The 15,691-nt window shown below is 47.5% G+C and overlaps 1 protein-coding gene across 2 annotated transcripts in view; it reads right to left on the minus strand.

The window, feature by feature from the left end:
• SLC5A11 (solute carrier family 5 member 11) overlaps window positions 1–15,132 on the minus strand; it is a 38,797-nt gene extending 23,665 nt beyond the window's left edge. For both annotated transcript variants that reach the window (XM_042921564.1, XM_042921563.1), the window contains exons 1-6: window positions 14,998–15,132; window positions 11,480–11,551; window positions 9,286–9,390; window positions 8,035–8,094; window positions 1,529–1,633; window positions 263–368 (exon numbers count right to left, since the gene is read on the minus strand). In XM_042921564.1, coding sequence (XP_042777498.1) covers window positions 263–368; window positions 1,529–1,633; window positions 8,035–8,094; window positions 9,286–9,390; window positions 11,480–11,551; window positions 14,998–15,132 — 583 coding nt within the window. The remainder of the gene's footprint in view (window positions 1–262; window positions 369–1,528; window positions 1,634–8,034; window positions 8,095–9,285; window positions 9,391–11,479; window positions 11,552–14,997) is intronic.
• Window positions 15,133–15,691: the final 559 nt, after the last annotated feature.

Consider the following 15,691-nt stretch of genomic DNA (forward strand, 5'->3'; position numbering starts at 1 on the left):
TCAGTTTTCAATAAATAATTCTGCAGTAAATAAATGGAAAATAGCTTGATGCAATTGTGGTGCATTTTTCAATCCTCCCTCTAATCGGGAAGCCCTCTTCCCTTAGACAATGGCCAAGAGGCACCGTATTATCTGGGGTCATTGACTGAGGTGTAATGAATGGATGGTTTTAACACACTAGAACATCAGAAGATGGGCCAGGAAAAGATGGGGGCGGGGGTGGCCCACGGCCTCTCAGGCATCACCTCTCGTTCAGACACACCTGCAACGGTGTACAGAGCTGTGATGGCCAACAGCCCGACTATGGCCAGGTAGAGATCCAGGTGCAGAGACTGCTGAATAAAGATGGCACCCGCATACATGTCCACCTGTAGAGACATGAAGTTCACGGATGAATGAATGGATGGACATTTTCAGCGCAAGTTCCCCTAAGACTGGATTCCAGCAAACAGAAGAGTCCTACGTTGTGCTTTCTTCAGCCACCTCTTCCTGTATCAGAGGTCTCAAACTGGGACCCTTGGGCAAGTACATTTGAGACCCATTCACTGGGCTAATACGACAACCTCCTCAGTGGCCCTCCTGCTGCTACTCCCGGTCTTTCTAGCCTCCATTCTCCACTTTGCAACCTTTATCAAATACCGCCATGAGCATATCATCCTTCTCCTGCCCATTAAAATTCTTCCGTGGCCCCCTACTGCCCCCAAGATAACGTCTATGTAAATAAGTTAGAGTTGCATGCCAGGCTTCATGGTCTGCTTGACCCTTGGCCTCATTTCCCTCACTCACTGCTTCCCTGCTTCCCTAACAAGCTATGCCCATCCACGTCGCCAATGTTTTGCTTGCTCTAGTCCATCCATCAGGAACACTAGTCCCCTTTCTCTAGTTCGTAATCCTCCTTGGTCATAACTTCCCTGGTGACGGCTTCCCCACATCTGTAGCTTTCCACCAGACCCAGAGGCAGAATTCTGAAAGGATGCTGTCATCCAACGTCTGTCTTTCAAGCCTGCAGCTGGCATGGACTCAGTTATTGTTGTTTGGATTGAATGGAATTCCTCTGCACCCCCTGCACTCTCCTCACAAGAGACAGGCTCTCCTCAGCCCCAATTGGAAGTGGAGACAGCATCAGCTGAGTCACAGGCAGGCCTGGAGGCTGCAAGGCATCTGCTCTTGGCCTCTTTCTAGAGATTGGCCCATCCAACCAAAGTTCAAGGTGGAGCAGGCTCAATGGCCGCAGCCCATCTGATTAATAGCTGATCACTGTCTAATCCCAGGAGGAATATGACTGCTCCACCCAAGGGGTGACCGGCACCGTCTAGAGATGTTGCCAGAGAACCTTTGGCAGAACCTTCTCCCAACTTCTGCCCATGCTTGTCCTCTCCCTCCCACCCCTCCTACCCTCTGCTAACCTCCCAGAAGCCTGCCCAACAGAAGGAGGAAGTGCACAGGGAGGACACACTCCCAAGCAGTGGCTGTCGTTGATCTTCTCACCATGCCACAGGTACACGGCTGGGCTATGTCCCCACCTTACCGAGATCTTGGTGAAGATGTAGATAAACAGGTAGAGCACAGCCAAGATGATGGGGATCCTGTTGCCACCAAAGCGTTTCCTCAGGTATTCTGGCATCGTGGTGACCTAGGGGCCAGAGCTCAGTGGTCACCACATACCTGACTTTGGGCACATGGTCTCAGGGCACTGGCCCTTCCCTCCTCCCCAAACTCAGCAGCACCAATGGCCTTCTTGATCATAGGCCTAAGAAAGGAGGAGAAAATGGGGGCAGAGGGGTGGGGTGTGGAGGAATTGGGGTTCTGTGCAGGGGGATGTACCCAACTACCAATCCCATCCCAAAGTTTGCTATCTCTTATCAGTTACTTAACGTTTTCCTTTCAACCAGCTCACCTAAACAGTTAAATACATTTACCTAAACTTCAAATCACCATCATAAATGGAAAATCAACCTTCAATTTAAGAGAACCAGCAAAAATAAACAACAGGTAGTAAAATAAACACCGGGTAGTAAAACAATTCATTATTTTCTATTCCTTTCTGGCAACACCAAAGACTCTGGACCCTGAGCCTACTCATTTAAAAAAGAAAAAGAATGCTGGAGAAGTGTTGGATTGGTCTTGAAGACAGGCTAGGACCAATGTAAGGCTTCCCCCTTGAGCTCATCAAACAAGTGAAAGACAACAGAAAAGGAAATAACTCTACCACGTGACTCAGTGTGGCGGGTCCCATGTCTGACACCTAAAAGCATCTCAAGAATCTCCATTTGTCCAGGTTCCAAACTTTGGGGAATTGCTCTATTCTAATCCTTTGGTCAGGGGGCACCTGGGTGGCTCACTCGGTGAACTGTCCTACTCCAGATCAGGTCATGATCCCATGTTGTGAGGTTGAGCCCCGCGTCGGGCTCTGTGCTGACAGCTCAGAGCCTGGAGCCTGCTTCAGATTCTGTGTCTCCCCCCCCCCTCTCTCTGTGTCTCCGTGTCCCTCCCCATTTCATGCTCTGTATCTCTCTCTCAAAAATAAACATTAAAACAAAATTTAAACCTTGGGGCAGGTTACCAGCAAAAGCAGGGGATTCTAATAGCAGGCTCCAGGATTGGCAGAAAGATGAGGGGGGGGCACTGAATCATGGCGGCTCCCTATGCCCCAGGCTGGGTGGTCCAAAGTCAGATGTCATTACCATATGGGCACCCAAGTGACTGGGGTGTGCTGCTGAAAACCACTGTTGAGGGTTTGGCATGTTCTTTCCCAATCTCCTCACCCTCACTGTACTCTAGCCCCAGACTTGCAGCTGAGACACTGCGACATCAAACCAATGGCTCTTCCGTGAGGTACTAGATCTTGGATGGGGAAGGACCCAGTTATAAAGATATTTGCAGAAATGTTTGCAGCCTCTCCTCCAGGCTGTTGCTGCTTGGGTATCCCCAAGTCTAACCCAGGGAGGAGAAAACTAACAGGTCCCCCACCACAAGCTCATGAATGGCAAACCATCCATTTCGAGGTCAGATTGTGAAGGGATACTGGGAAAGACTAGATGGCTAGACTCGGTTCAAGAATAGTAAATAGTTGGGGCACCTGGGTGGCTCAGTCGGTTAAGCATCCGACTTCTGCTCAGGTCATGATCTCACCTCTTGGGTTCGAGCCCCGCGTCAGGCTCTGTGCTGACAGCTCAGAGCCTGGAGCCTACTTCCGATTCTGTGTCTCTCTGTCTCTGCCCCTCCCCACTCACGTTCTGTCTCTTTCTGTCTCTCAAAAATGAATAAACATTAAAAAAAAATTTTAATAAATAAATAAGAATTGTAAATGGCTAATGGTAATCTGGGTATTCAAGAACCCAAGGGTGTATGGTGCAAAATTATTTCCACTTCGATGTATGCTTGAACGTCTTCTCACAATAAAATATTGGCCAAACAAACAAACAAACAAAAAAGAACTCCAGGAATAAATGGGCATTTTCAAATAGGAAAAAAGAAAAAAAGCTTCTCTCTCCTGCCCATCTCCCCCAGAGAGCAATCTGGAACTCTGACTCTCATGTCTTCCCCTGGTTTTGCAGCAAGGTACCCACAACAGAGATTTTCCAGAAGCACATGCACTGACACTCTATCAAGGAATAACGCATGGGGACATTCAACCAGTACTGAACGGATGTGCCCGTGGTGATGGTGTGACAGCTGATTAGAGAGGACACGAAGAGCCTCAGTCCATTCAGGTGAGAGGAACGGGCTTCCCTGGCAGATTTACTGTCTGTGACCACAGCTGTTAAGCTGTCAAGGAGCTAGAAAGGCAATCTGCCAGCAAGCAAGGTTGAGAAAGACAGACAGACAGAAAGAGCCGAAGAGGTGAGGGACGGCCCACAGGCAGCACAGGAACCACCCTCTGGTTGTAGCTGGGTGAATGTTAAAAAGAAGTAAATGCAGGGGCGCCTGGCTGGCTCAGTTGGTAGAGCATGCGACTCTTGATCTCAGGGTCATGAGTTCGAGCCCACGTTGGACGTGGAGCCTACTAAAAAAAAAAAAAAAAAAAGAATAAGAAATAAATGCAGTAAATGACTGCTGCCCTGGGGGGATGAGTACCCTGGTTCCTGAGGCCTCGCTGCTTGTGGGGCCCCTCCCTCCCAGACCCCCCATTTCCTGGGGCAGAGGACGGCAAGGGGCTTCCGGGACCTGCATACTGTCTCCCCCACCCCATCCCATCCAGACTGCCATACTTCCTCCTCATGTAAATCCCCTCCCTCTTCCTCCGAAACCCCCGCCCCTTACCTCCAGCCTTCCCCAGGGCCCTGCCCAGGACTCAAGGGGATTCCAGCTCCTTCAAGGTCTTCCTTTTCTTGGAGACCCTTCCCCAGTGTGGAAGCAGCCACAGGGACAATGCAGAGAACCCACATGGGACACCTTGCATGGTGTCTCAGTCTGCTCAGCCCCGGCAAGAATGGGGCATTTCTGCTCCAGCCCCCACTTCCCTGACCCACACCTGGGCCTCGTCAGCCCCAGGACCCCATTCACCTCCGACGCCCCAAATGTTCATCAGTACAGCCCTCTCACTTGCTAACTCTGGTGATGCTTTGGGATCTGACCAAGACTTCTGGTCCCTAACCAGTGCCTCTTCTCTTGGGTGTTAGCTCATTCCTCATGTTCTTCCTTCTGAATCCATCAAAGACCCTGCTGCTGAGTTATTTCAACAATATTTAATTGCACATCTCCTGTGTACCAGGCACAACTCTAGGAGAGAACAGAAATGGTTCCCACTCTCCTAGAGCTTACAATCTAATGGGAGACGCACACAGTCTAGGAAAGTGGTTCTCAACCAAGGACGATTTTGTATCTCCCTAGGGAACGTTTGGCAACGCCTGGAGACGACTTGGCTGTCACAATTTGGGGTGTGGGGTGCTGCGAGCATCTACTTGGTAGAGACCAGGCATGCTGCGAACACCCTATAATGCAGAGTACCCCCTGAGACTGAAAAAGCTTGGTTTACTAGAAGAGGCACACAGTCTATTGGGAGACATCTGAGTTTCATAGCCACATGAGCTAATGCAAAGCAGCAAAGGCCACGATATGATGAAGAAGGAAATTTAACCTCATCAGGGAGGTCAGAGGGGCTTTTTGGAGGAACTATTGCTTAAAGTAGGATTTGAAAGATGAACAGGAGGTAACCTCCCTGTGAATGAAAAAGAAATTTCCAGCAAGAAGGGAAAGCATTGTAATGGTCACATCACGAGGTGAGGATGGGGAACCGATGGGACCTGGCATGCAGCTGACATTTGGCTCAATAAACGCATCTTCAATCAATGAATGAATGAACTGGTCTGTAAGTTTCCTGATGGGTGGCGTTAGCATTATCCCATTCTCAAACTACGGTGGACAAAAATCAGTATTACATGGATAATTGACTTAAATGTGAAAAGTTCTAAAAGACAATATAGGAAAATATCTTTATGACCTTGGAGTAGGAAAATATTTTTTAAACAGAACATGAAAGACAGGAAAAAGTGATAAATGTGACTACATTGCAGTTGAGAACTGCGTATCAAAAACATCATTAAGAGACTGGAAAGGCAAACCACAGAGTAGAAAAAGATAGATATATACATTTGCAGCACATAAAACCACCCCAAGGGCTTGTTTCCAGAATATATGAAGAACCTCTACAAATCAATAAGAAGCTCTATAACCTAATAATAATTTTATTTATTTATTTTAATGTTTATTTATTTTTGACAGAGAGAGACAGAGCAAGAGTGGGGGAGGGGCAGAGAGAGAGAGGAGACCCAGAATCCGAAACAGGCTCCAGGCTCTGAGCTGACAGCTCAGAGCCCGACGCGGGGCTCGAACTCACAGACCGCGAGATCATGACCTGAGCCGAAGTCGGACGCTCAACCGACTGAGCCACCCAGGCGCCCCTCACCTAATAATAATTTTAAAAAAGGTTGGCAAAAGCCCCAGACAAGTGACTTCCCCAAAGAGGAAATCCAAAGGGCCAAAAAAAATAAAAATAGAATTGCCAGTCGAAAGCGCGTTGAGATTAGCAAGAATTTTAAAGTTGGAAAATACCAAGTGTTGGCAAGGATGTGAAGCAGTGGAGCCAAGGGGATTTGCAGACACTGCTGGTGGGACTCTAAGCTGATAGAAATACTCTGGGGGATATTGGGGGAGTATGTAGCAAAGCCAGACAAACATACCCAATAGCCCAGACACTCATAGGTAGACACTCTCCATAAACACCTGTTTACGTGCCTCAGGACACTTGTATAAACGCTCACGGGAGCATTAGTCATCACAGCCTAACACTGGGAACAACCTAAATGCTCATGAACAAAAGAATGGACAAACACATGGACACATGGGCTGTAGTCATACTACAGAGAACTACACAGCAAAAAAAAAAAAAAAAAAAAAAAAAAAAAAAAAAAAAAATTAACACATCAGCTAATGAAAGAATATGTTACCCTGATCCCGTATACGTTTTTTCAAAAATAAATTAAACCAACTGTCTACTTATGCATAATGAAAGCTGCAAAGAGAAGCAAAGGAGTTAACTAGATGAACTTCAAGGAGAAAGGAAGGCATGGTCACGTGCTAAAGGCACACGGGGGAGGTTAGGTCTTATGTCTTGATCCGGGTGTTTATTTTACGATAGTTTATTAAGCTGTGCATCTGTGTTTTATCACGTTTTCAATGTATTTATTTCCCAATAAAAATGGAGTGGGTAGATTTTTTCTTTTAAGTTTCTTTAAATATTTTTCTAAGTTTATTTATTTATTTTAAGAGAGAGTGAGAGAGCAGGGGAAGGCAGAGAGAGAGAATCCGAAGCAGGCTCCACACGGTCAGCACAGAGCCTGATGCAAGGGTTGAACTCACAAACTGTGAGATCATGACCTGAGCCAGTATCAAGAGTTGGACGCTTAACCGACTGAGCCACCCAGGCGCCCCTACTTTGTGTAGTTTTTAATTGCCATAATCAAAAGTTAAAATCAGTTCTTGCCTTATGAATGGTCCTGAGTATGATCTTGCCCCGTGTGGTAGAAACTTTGGAGCAGAAATAAATCTAGACAGTATGAGTGACATAAAGCTGTCAGATCAGAAACAATTTTTTAAACTACTTTTTCAAAATAGTCTAAAGCAGGGGTGCCTGGTGGTTCAGTCAGTTAAACGTCCGATTCTTTTTTGCTTTTAATTTTAATGTTTAATCTTTGAGAGAGAGAGAGAGAGAGAGAGAAAGCAAGAGCAGGGGAGGGGCAGAGAGAGAAGGAGACACAGAATCCGAAGCAGGCTCCAGGCTCTGAGCTGTCAGCACAGAGCCCGACGTGGGGCTCAAACAACCTGAGCCAAAGTTGGACGCTTAACCGACTAAGCCACCCAGGCGCCCCATAAATGTCCGACTCTTGATTTCAGCTGTCATGATCTCACATTTGGTGAGTTCGAGCTCTGTATTGGGCTCTACACGGACAGCATGACAGCATGAAGTCTGCTTGGGATTCTCTCTCTCCCTGCTCATGCTCTCTCTCTCTCTCTCTCTCAAAATAAATAAACTTAAAAACACATACACATATGTATGTATGTATGTGTATATACATATATAGATAGATAGATAGATATTGATATAGAGATATAGATCGATAGATATCTTAAGTCTAAAGCAGCATTGTTATTTGGGAACAAACATTTTGACCCTTCGCATCTGCCAGAAAAATCTCAGTTTTTACAGCTCTGTGTGCAAAGGAAGAAAAGCAGTAATATGTTACCGCCTACACACGTCAAAGACACCACGAGCCTCACACCGGTGTGTTCGCATTGAAAAGAGATGCTTCTGGGCTCCCATCTCCTCCAGCCCATGTGCATCTTGATCATCGGTCACCAGGTGGGAGCTGCCAAGGGCGGGGCTCCCCTGGTCTCACCTGTGCGGCGTCCCTTGCCATGCAAGGACCGACCTCCCGGGGACTAAGGGAGGTCGTCGGGGGGAAGGAGGGAACGCAGGGGTGACCCTTCCAAAGGGTTTCTCAGCCCACGGCACCCCGACTCCCCCACACTCACCTGACCAGCGATGTAGATGGGCAGGAAGATCCAGGCCAACATCAGCACGGAGAACAAGCCCTGCCCGGGGAAAAGAGAGTCAGGACTCGGCTCCCGCCAACCTTCAAGGCGCTCATCTGAATCTCCCTCTGCCCCTGGAGGTAGCCAGGCCTGGCTCCACCTCTGGTTCAGTCTGCGTACCTCACCCTCCCTGGACCATCATATTTCCACGTTTAAGTGGCAGAAGGGGACGAAGGAGGGAAGAGTGGAAATAGAAGCTTTTCCGTGACTCCTCATCCGGTGTCACCCTAAACCTCACGTCCTCCCCCTTCCTCCAGGCGTATCCCCTCCCTCGTTGAGCCAGGCTGGGCTTTGTAAGGGATCCCGCCATACGGTAAAGCGTGTAGTGTAGGCTGCAGGGTAGAATGAGCTTTAAAATATTAGTCACAGGGCGCCCGGGTGGCTCAGTAGGTTAAGTGTCCAACTCTTGCTTTTGGCTCAGGTCAGAGTTCATGAGTTCAAGACCTGCAGTGGGTTCTACACCGATGGTGCTGAGTCTGCTTGGGATTCTCTCTCTCTTTCTCTGCCCCTCCCCTGCTCACATTCTCTCTGTCTCTCTCTCTCTCTCTCTCACTCTCTCTCAAAATAAATAAACTGGCTGGCTCAGTCAGTGGAGCATATGACTCTTGATCTAGGAGTTGTAAGGTCACGCCCCATGTTGGGCATAGAGCTTATCTATAAAATAAATAAATAAATAAATAAATAAGTGAATCGTTTGTTTCAAAGAAAGTTAGTCACTATGAAGATGAAAATCACCACTAACAGTGGAAGCCCTCCTCCTCAGTGAAAATCATATCCTTCACGAGCCCTGCCCCATAGGACAGCGTGTCCTCGCTCTTGGGCATCCGGGCAAGATAGGTCAAAGCACCACACCACAGATGTCACCTGCTTTTTGTGATACACAGAAAATCCCTCTGGTCCCGGGACACCTTCTGGCTTCTGCCTCCGCAGGGAAGGGATTCGGAGCCCTCTTCTCCCACACAGTGGTTTATTAGGGTCCTGACCTTACCGGCCAGCACCGAGCACACCCACGCAAGCCAGAAGCCTGTGGGTCAAACTAGTTTTAGCTGGCGAGGGGTACCCTTGATGCTTCCTGCTTGTCTCCTCGTGAAGTACTGCTCCATTTTTACAAGTACGGGGCATTCACACTGTCCCCCAGGGTCACCTACTGGGCAAAGGGTGAGCTGTAGACACCCCCGGTAAGATACTTACATTCAACTCATAAGCAGTTACGGAAAGGCCCGCAGCAGCACCCGACCCTGCCAGGCCTACAAAATGCCCACTTCCGACATTGCTGGCAAACAAGGACGCACCCACCTGTAGGGAGACAGACAAGTCAGATCCTGGAGCCAAGGTCTACACTATCTTCTCCCCACCCCCAGTTCTTCCCGTGCTCCAAAGGGACCAAGACAGAAGGAGAAATAGAGAAGGCAGGGCCATCCCTAGCCCAGCTGGCATCTTCCTTTTTTTCAAATTAGAAAGACTCGTCTTCCCCCAAACTCTCTTACTTCCATCTATCAGTTATTGGCACAGTAAGTATGCATCTTTATGATGCCTAAAATGTGAATCATACCCCATAGGGTAGTGCAGTGCACAACATGAACAACTGTATGCATCGTCCCTGGGGGAAAGGATGACAGGTATTGTGGAAGGTGCTTCATGAGGAGAATCAGGAAGCCTTTGTTATATATCCCAGTTCTGTTATATATCCCAGTTCTGTTTCTACCTTGGCAAAGTAAATAGTTCTCCTTCTGGTAGAACATTAAGTGGCCAAGCCTATACTCAATGGCCCCAATCCCTGGTCTCAACAGATTGAACCAGACACCCCAGTTACTTGGCCCAAAGTAGGTAAATTACATTTTCTCTCCTAAGAATCTGGAACTGGGACACCATCTCCGTTACTAAATCCTAGCTAGTTTCTCTCACTGAGGCCTATAGTCTCTTGATTAAACATAGAGCTTGGTCAGAGATGAAAGACTGATGAAGGTATATTAGCACCAAACTGTGACTTTTTCTTTTATGCAGTCAGGAGGAGTGACGTAGAATAGGAAAGGGATGATGTTCACATTATGCGATCTGAAGTTATTTAATGCTATGTCAGTGTGTAGCTGGAAAATCTTAGAGCGACTGTTACTCATACTTCGGGAAACACTCGAATACAAGCTCCTTGAGGGTGAAGACCAGCTTACTGATGTGTTGGACACAGTGCCAGACATCCTCCTCGGTGAATATATATTTTTAGGGAATTTGTTGAACATATAACGCAAGGCATGTCGTTGGTACCTTCTGAGAACAGTATGGTCATTGTCTCCACACATTTCACTGATCAGGGGCTCAGATACCACTTGTCTGTCTGCACCTTAAACCCTACATCTTTTGGACTCAGTGCGAATGGGAGCGGTCCTTCCTCTTCTTAGTTCAAAGATTCCACTCTTATTTCAGGAGATTCTAAGTAAACTATTATCCCTGACCATCCATGACGTAGGCAGGCCCATAGACACCTGGGTGCGTGTGTGTGTGTGTGTGTGCACGTGCATGCTGTATTTGGCAATGCCCTGAGGTCCACTCGAAAAGAAAACACCAATTGGACTGCTATGTTTGTTATTTGTGTTTTCAACATCCATTCCGCCTTGTCCCAGTAACGCTTTCTAGCCCCTTCCCATCTCATCGCATATGCTTGAGGACAGGTTCCAAGCTCCACCCCCCCACCCCCCGCCCCAGCTCAGGCATTGAGTGTGTGACCCAGGCTTGAGCCAATTAGCACATCAAACTACCCTGGTCACAGTGACTGGCACAGAGGTGGGCATGGGACACCGTCAGAGGTGAGATATTTTCCATGCTCTTCTGTGCACTGGGACTTGAGAGGATGAGAAGCCTAGAGCAAACTCTGCCATCCTGTTGCCATGAAGTTGACTCTGTTTGGGGAATAGCGCTCATCCAGAAGAAGAGAAATTGATACGGAGGAAAGGAAGGGAGGGAGGGAGGGAGGGAGGGAGGAAGGGAGGAAGGGAGGAAGGGAGGAAAGAAGGGAGGGAGGGAGGGAGGAAGGAAGGAAGGAAGGAAGGTAGGAAGGAAGGAAGGAAAGAAGGGAGAGAGGGAGGGAAAGAGGGAGGGAGGAAGGGAGGAGGGAAGGAAGGAAAGAAGGGAGAGAGGGAGGGAAAGAGGGAGGGAGGAAGGAAAGGTTAAAGAGAGGAAGAGAGGGAGGGATGGAAACCAGGTCCTAATGATATCACTTGAGCCCTTGCACTCAACCATACCTGAAACCAGCCTAACTGATTGAGTTGGAGCTAAGCCTTCTCTAGACCGTGACTTCACACAACGTGCAACCCGGGTCCTGAGAGACCAAAGGCTAGACAGACCATCAGCATGTGAAGAAGTGACTTCAATTGAACCAAAGACCACTTACTGGCCACCACACCATGTCCCCTCCAGCTAGGAAGTAGCCTTTCACTGTGTCTCTTTTGGTCTTCACTGTGGACTGAAACAAAGAAGAAGGGTGGGTAACAGTCAGAGGCATCCCGAAGTGCCAAAGCCATGGAAAACCAACCGGGAGTCCAGCAGGCCAGATCTTTGGACCCACGGTTTTTAAGATTTTAATTTGAATGCTTTAGAGGAGACAAATTCTTCAGGTCAATACAACCCCTGCTTATGGCTCCCTTACATGTCTGAGTTTTCAACCCATGCTCATCGCTAGGATGGCTCATAAGGGGCACCATTTATTGAGTGTTAGTGCTACATAGTGTCACAGGAGCACAGCCATCAGACGCCCCTAAGCATCTCTGCGCTTTAGCTCATGTTAATCCTTACAGACTCCTATGAAGTTGGTATCATGAGGCCCATCTAACAGATGAAGAAAATGAGACTCAGAAGTAAAGTCACTCTAGTGCCTTTGTTTCCTGAGAGCGGAGGTGCCGGGAATTCAGGTCCAGGTCAGCCTTGGGAGCCCATGTCCTTAGCCGGCCAACAAAACCGTCTTTAGAAGGAGCGAGCTTCTAAGCATCAAAGGTGTTCGAATAGACACATTTCGGCTGCTAAGTGGCTCGTCTGATCTTGGCAAGCAGTTGCACGTCTCTGAGCCTGGGTGCGAACGCCGGTGAGGGGATTCTTACCGGGTAGGACATGGCAGGAAATGGTACCTTTTCATCCCTGCAAATGACCTTGCTATAGAAAACCGAACCTGAGGCTCATTCCGGCTCATTCCTGACACAGGAAGTATTTTTTTAAAATAAAGAACTCCAGGGGCGCCTGGGTGGCTCAGTCGGTTAAGCGTCCGATTTCGCTCAGGTCATGATCTCGCGGTCCGTGAGCTCGAGCCCCGCGTCGGACTCTGTGCTGACAGCTCAGAGCCTGGAGCCTGCTTCGGATTCTGTGTCTCCCTCTCTCTCTGACCCTCCCCCGTTCATGCTCTGTCTCTCTCTGTCTCAAAAATAAATAAACATTAAAAAATATTTTTTTAATAAAAAAAATAAATAAATAAAAAATAAAATAAAATAAAATGAAGAACTCCCGGGGCACCTTGGTGGCTCAGCAGGTTAAGTGTCCTCCAGCTCAGATCATGATCTCACGGTTCATGAGTTCGAGCCCCACATTGGGCTCTGTGCTGACAGCGTGGAGCCTGCTTGGGATTCTCTGTCTCTGTCTCTCTCAAAATAAATAAATAAACTTAATTTTTTTTTTTTTTTTAAATAAAGAACTCCTTGAAAGGGATTATGTAAATCCAGGGCTCCCAAACTAGTAATATATCAGAGACTCCTGGTCCTCTTGGGAAAATACCGATTCCCAGTGCCTCCAACCTCACCCTAACTTAACCCTGACCCCAAGGCTGTCTGACACGAAAACTCTTACTCTCAACAACGTCTCCTCCGTCTCACTATGTCCTGCTAAGAGCGGAGGGCAGGGGAGTGTGCAGAGAAAGGTCTTTGGAACGTCCAGCACTTGCATCCCCTTGTTGACTTGGAGGAGGAAAAGCTAAGGGGTAGGAGTAGAAAAATGATGTATAAATAGTTGGAGGAAAGTGGGGACACCTTGGGGCTCAGCTTTCAAGTCTTTTGTACCAAATGGCCTAAAACCCAGATAGCAGTATCTTCTCTTCAGCATCCTTATCCCAAAATTACTCATGTTCTGAGCATGGAAGGAGTTCCTAGGGGCACCTGGCTGGCTCAGTCAGAGGAGGGGCATGTCATTCTTGGTCTTGGGGTCACGAGTCTGAGCCCCATGCCAGGTGTAGAGATTACTTAAACAAATAAGAACTTTAAAAGAATAAAGAATTCCTAGAAGTTGGTAAGTAAAAGAACAAGAACCTAATGAAAATGGGAAAAATATATGAAACCGTGCATCACAGAAAGGAATGAAGTGGTCTTTAAACATATGTAAGGGTGTCCAGCCTCATTTATTATAAGATAAATGCAATTTTTTTAGAGAGAGGGAGCGTGAGTGGGGGAGAGGGGCAGAGGGAGAGAGAATCCCAAGCAGGCTCCGTGCTGTCAGCACAGAGCCCAACACAGGGCTTGAACTCTCAGACCGTAACATCATGACCTGTGCCAAGGTTCTATGCTCAACCAACGGAGCCACCCAGGCACCCCAATCCTGTGCAACTTTTAAAAAGACAAGGAAGCGGGGCGCCTGGGTGGCTCGGTCGGTTAAGCGCCCGACTTCGGCTCAGGTCAAGATCTCACGGTCTGTGAGTTCGAGCCCCGCGTCGGGCTCTGGGCCGACGGCTCAGAGCCTGGAGCCTGCTTCAGATTCTGTGTCTCCCTCTCTCTCTGCCCCTCCCCTGCTCATGCTCTGTCTCTCTCTGTCTCAAAAATAAATAAACGTTAAAAAAAAAAAAAAATTAAAAAAAAAAAAAAAAAAAAAAGACAAGGAAGCTTCTATGCACTGATATGAAAAGATATCCCAGAGATCATGATAGGTGAAAAACAGCAAGGTAAAAAAACAACAGTATAATAACCTACTTCCTATTTAAGAAAGAGGTAAATATACATGATAATATTTGCTTGGATTTCCATAAGGAAACTCAAATTAATGTACAAACAAGGTTACAACAGTGGTTACTCGTGAAGGGAAGGGTAGTAGTGAAATTTTCACTATGTTTTTTTTATGTTTATTTATTTCTTTTCTTTTTTTTTTTTTAGTGTTTATTCATTTTGAGAGAGACAGAGTCGGGGAAGGGCAGAGAGAAAGGGAGAGAGAGAACCCAAAGCAGGCTCCGGGCTATCAGTGCAGAATCTGACTCAGGGCTCGAACTCACAAACCTTGAGATCATGACTCCTGAGCCAAGAACAAAAGTCGGGACACTCAACCAACTGAGCCACCCAGACCCCCCCTAAGTTGCTTTTATTTGAACCTGGTGACTGTATTGCCTTAAAAAACAAAAAACAAAAAACTGGGGCACGTGGGTGGCTCAGTCGGCTAAGCGTCCGACTTCAGCTCAGGTCATGATCTCAACAGTTTGTGGGTTCAAGCCCCGTGTCGGGCTCTGTGCTGACGGCATGGAGCCTGGAGCCCACTTTGAGTTCTGTGTCTCTCCGTGTCTCTTTGTCCCTCCCCTGTCCTTGCTCACACACTCTCTCTCTCTCAAAAATAAAAAACATTAAAAAAATTGTTTTAAAAAGCTTGCTTTAAAAAAGAAAAAAGAATATGGGCTTCAAAGTGAAGGAGATATGGATTCTAACCCAGCTGTGCTAACTTACTAACATACAAGGAGTTTCCATTTTTGAGCCTCAGTGTCCTTATCTATAAAATGCGTACAGCAGTAGCGTCTTCTTCATAGACATCTGTGCAAATTACATGACATAGCATGAGATGGAAGTGCCTAAATAGCACCTGACCCATGGTCAACTCTGTATTTTTACAAGTTTAAAGTTCTAATTACTTTACGACCTTGGGCGAGTTTCTTCCTCTGCCTCCTCTGGCCTGGCTTACCCAAAGTCCAACAGCCAGGACGAAGAGGAAGTACAGAACCAACACCGCGATGTCACCTGGCTCCAGGCTCCTCTGGGGAAAAGCCTCCAGGGGATCGGACTCCATGGGCTGAGGACTGCTGGAGCTGCTCTCCATGGTCCTGAGCAAACTTTCAATCCTGCGGGAAGTGCAAAAGCGGGTCAGATGCCAGCACCAGAGCTACTTCCTCACCCTCTGCGTGGCTACCTCCTTGGAGCAAGCGAAAGGACACCTGTGGAGACATGTGTAGTGGGGACAGATCCCCCAGGAAGGCAGATCCACCCACCCACCCACCCATCCACCCATCCATTCACTCATTCATTCAGCAAACGAACGATTTGAAGTCACATCAAATCAACAGCTACTTTTTAGCAACTCAGCCACTCACTCGGCAAAATATTAAGAACAAACTGTGAACAGTACAGATGGTTTCATCATCCCATCCCACTTCAGGAGCACATGACCAAGAGTGAGAGTAAAACAAGACACTGGAGTTATTTCCCATTTCTGAGGAACCTCGGAGGTAGGCAAGAGTCGAGCCAACATCTTGTCTGAGGGTCGGCGGGACACTAGTCTTGTTCCAATACGGGCCAGGCCCGTAAAACTGAATGTATTTTGTAATATATATAGCACCTCCTACATCATTCTAAGTGTTTACAAACCTGTAAAGTGGGCA

This window comes from Panthera leo, chromosome E3, assembly GCF_018350215.1.
Source record: "Panthera leo isolate Ple1 chromosome E3, P.leo_Ple1_pat1.1, whole genome shotgun sequence".
Classification (NCBI taxonomy): domain Eukaryota; kingdom Metazoa; phylum Chordata; class Mammalia; order Carnivora; family Felidae; genus Panthera; species Panthera leo.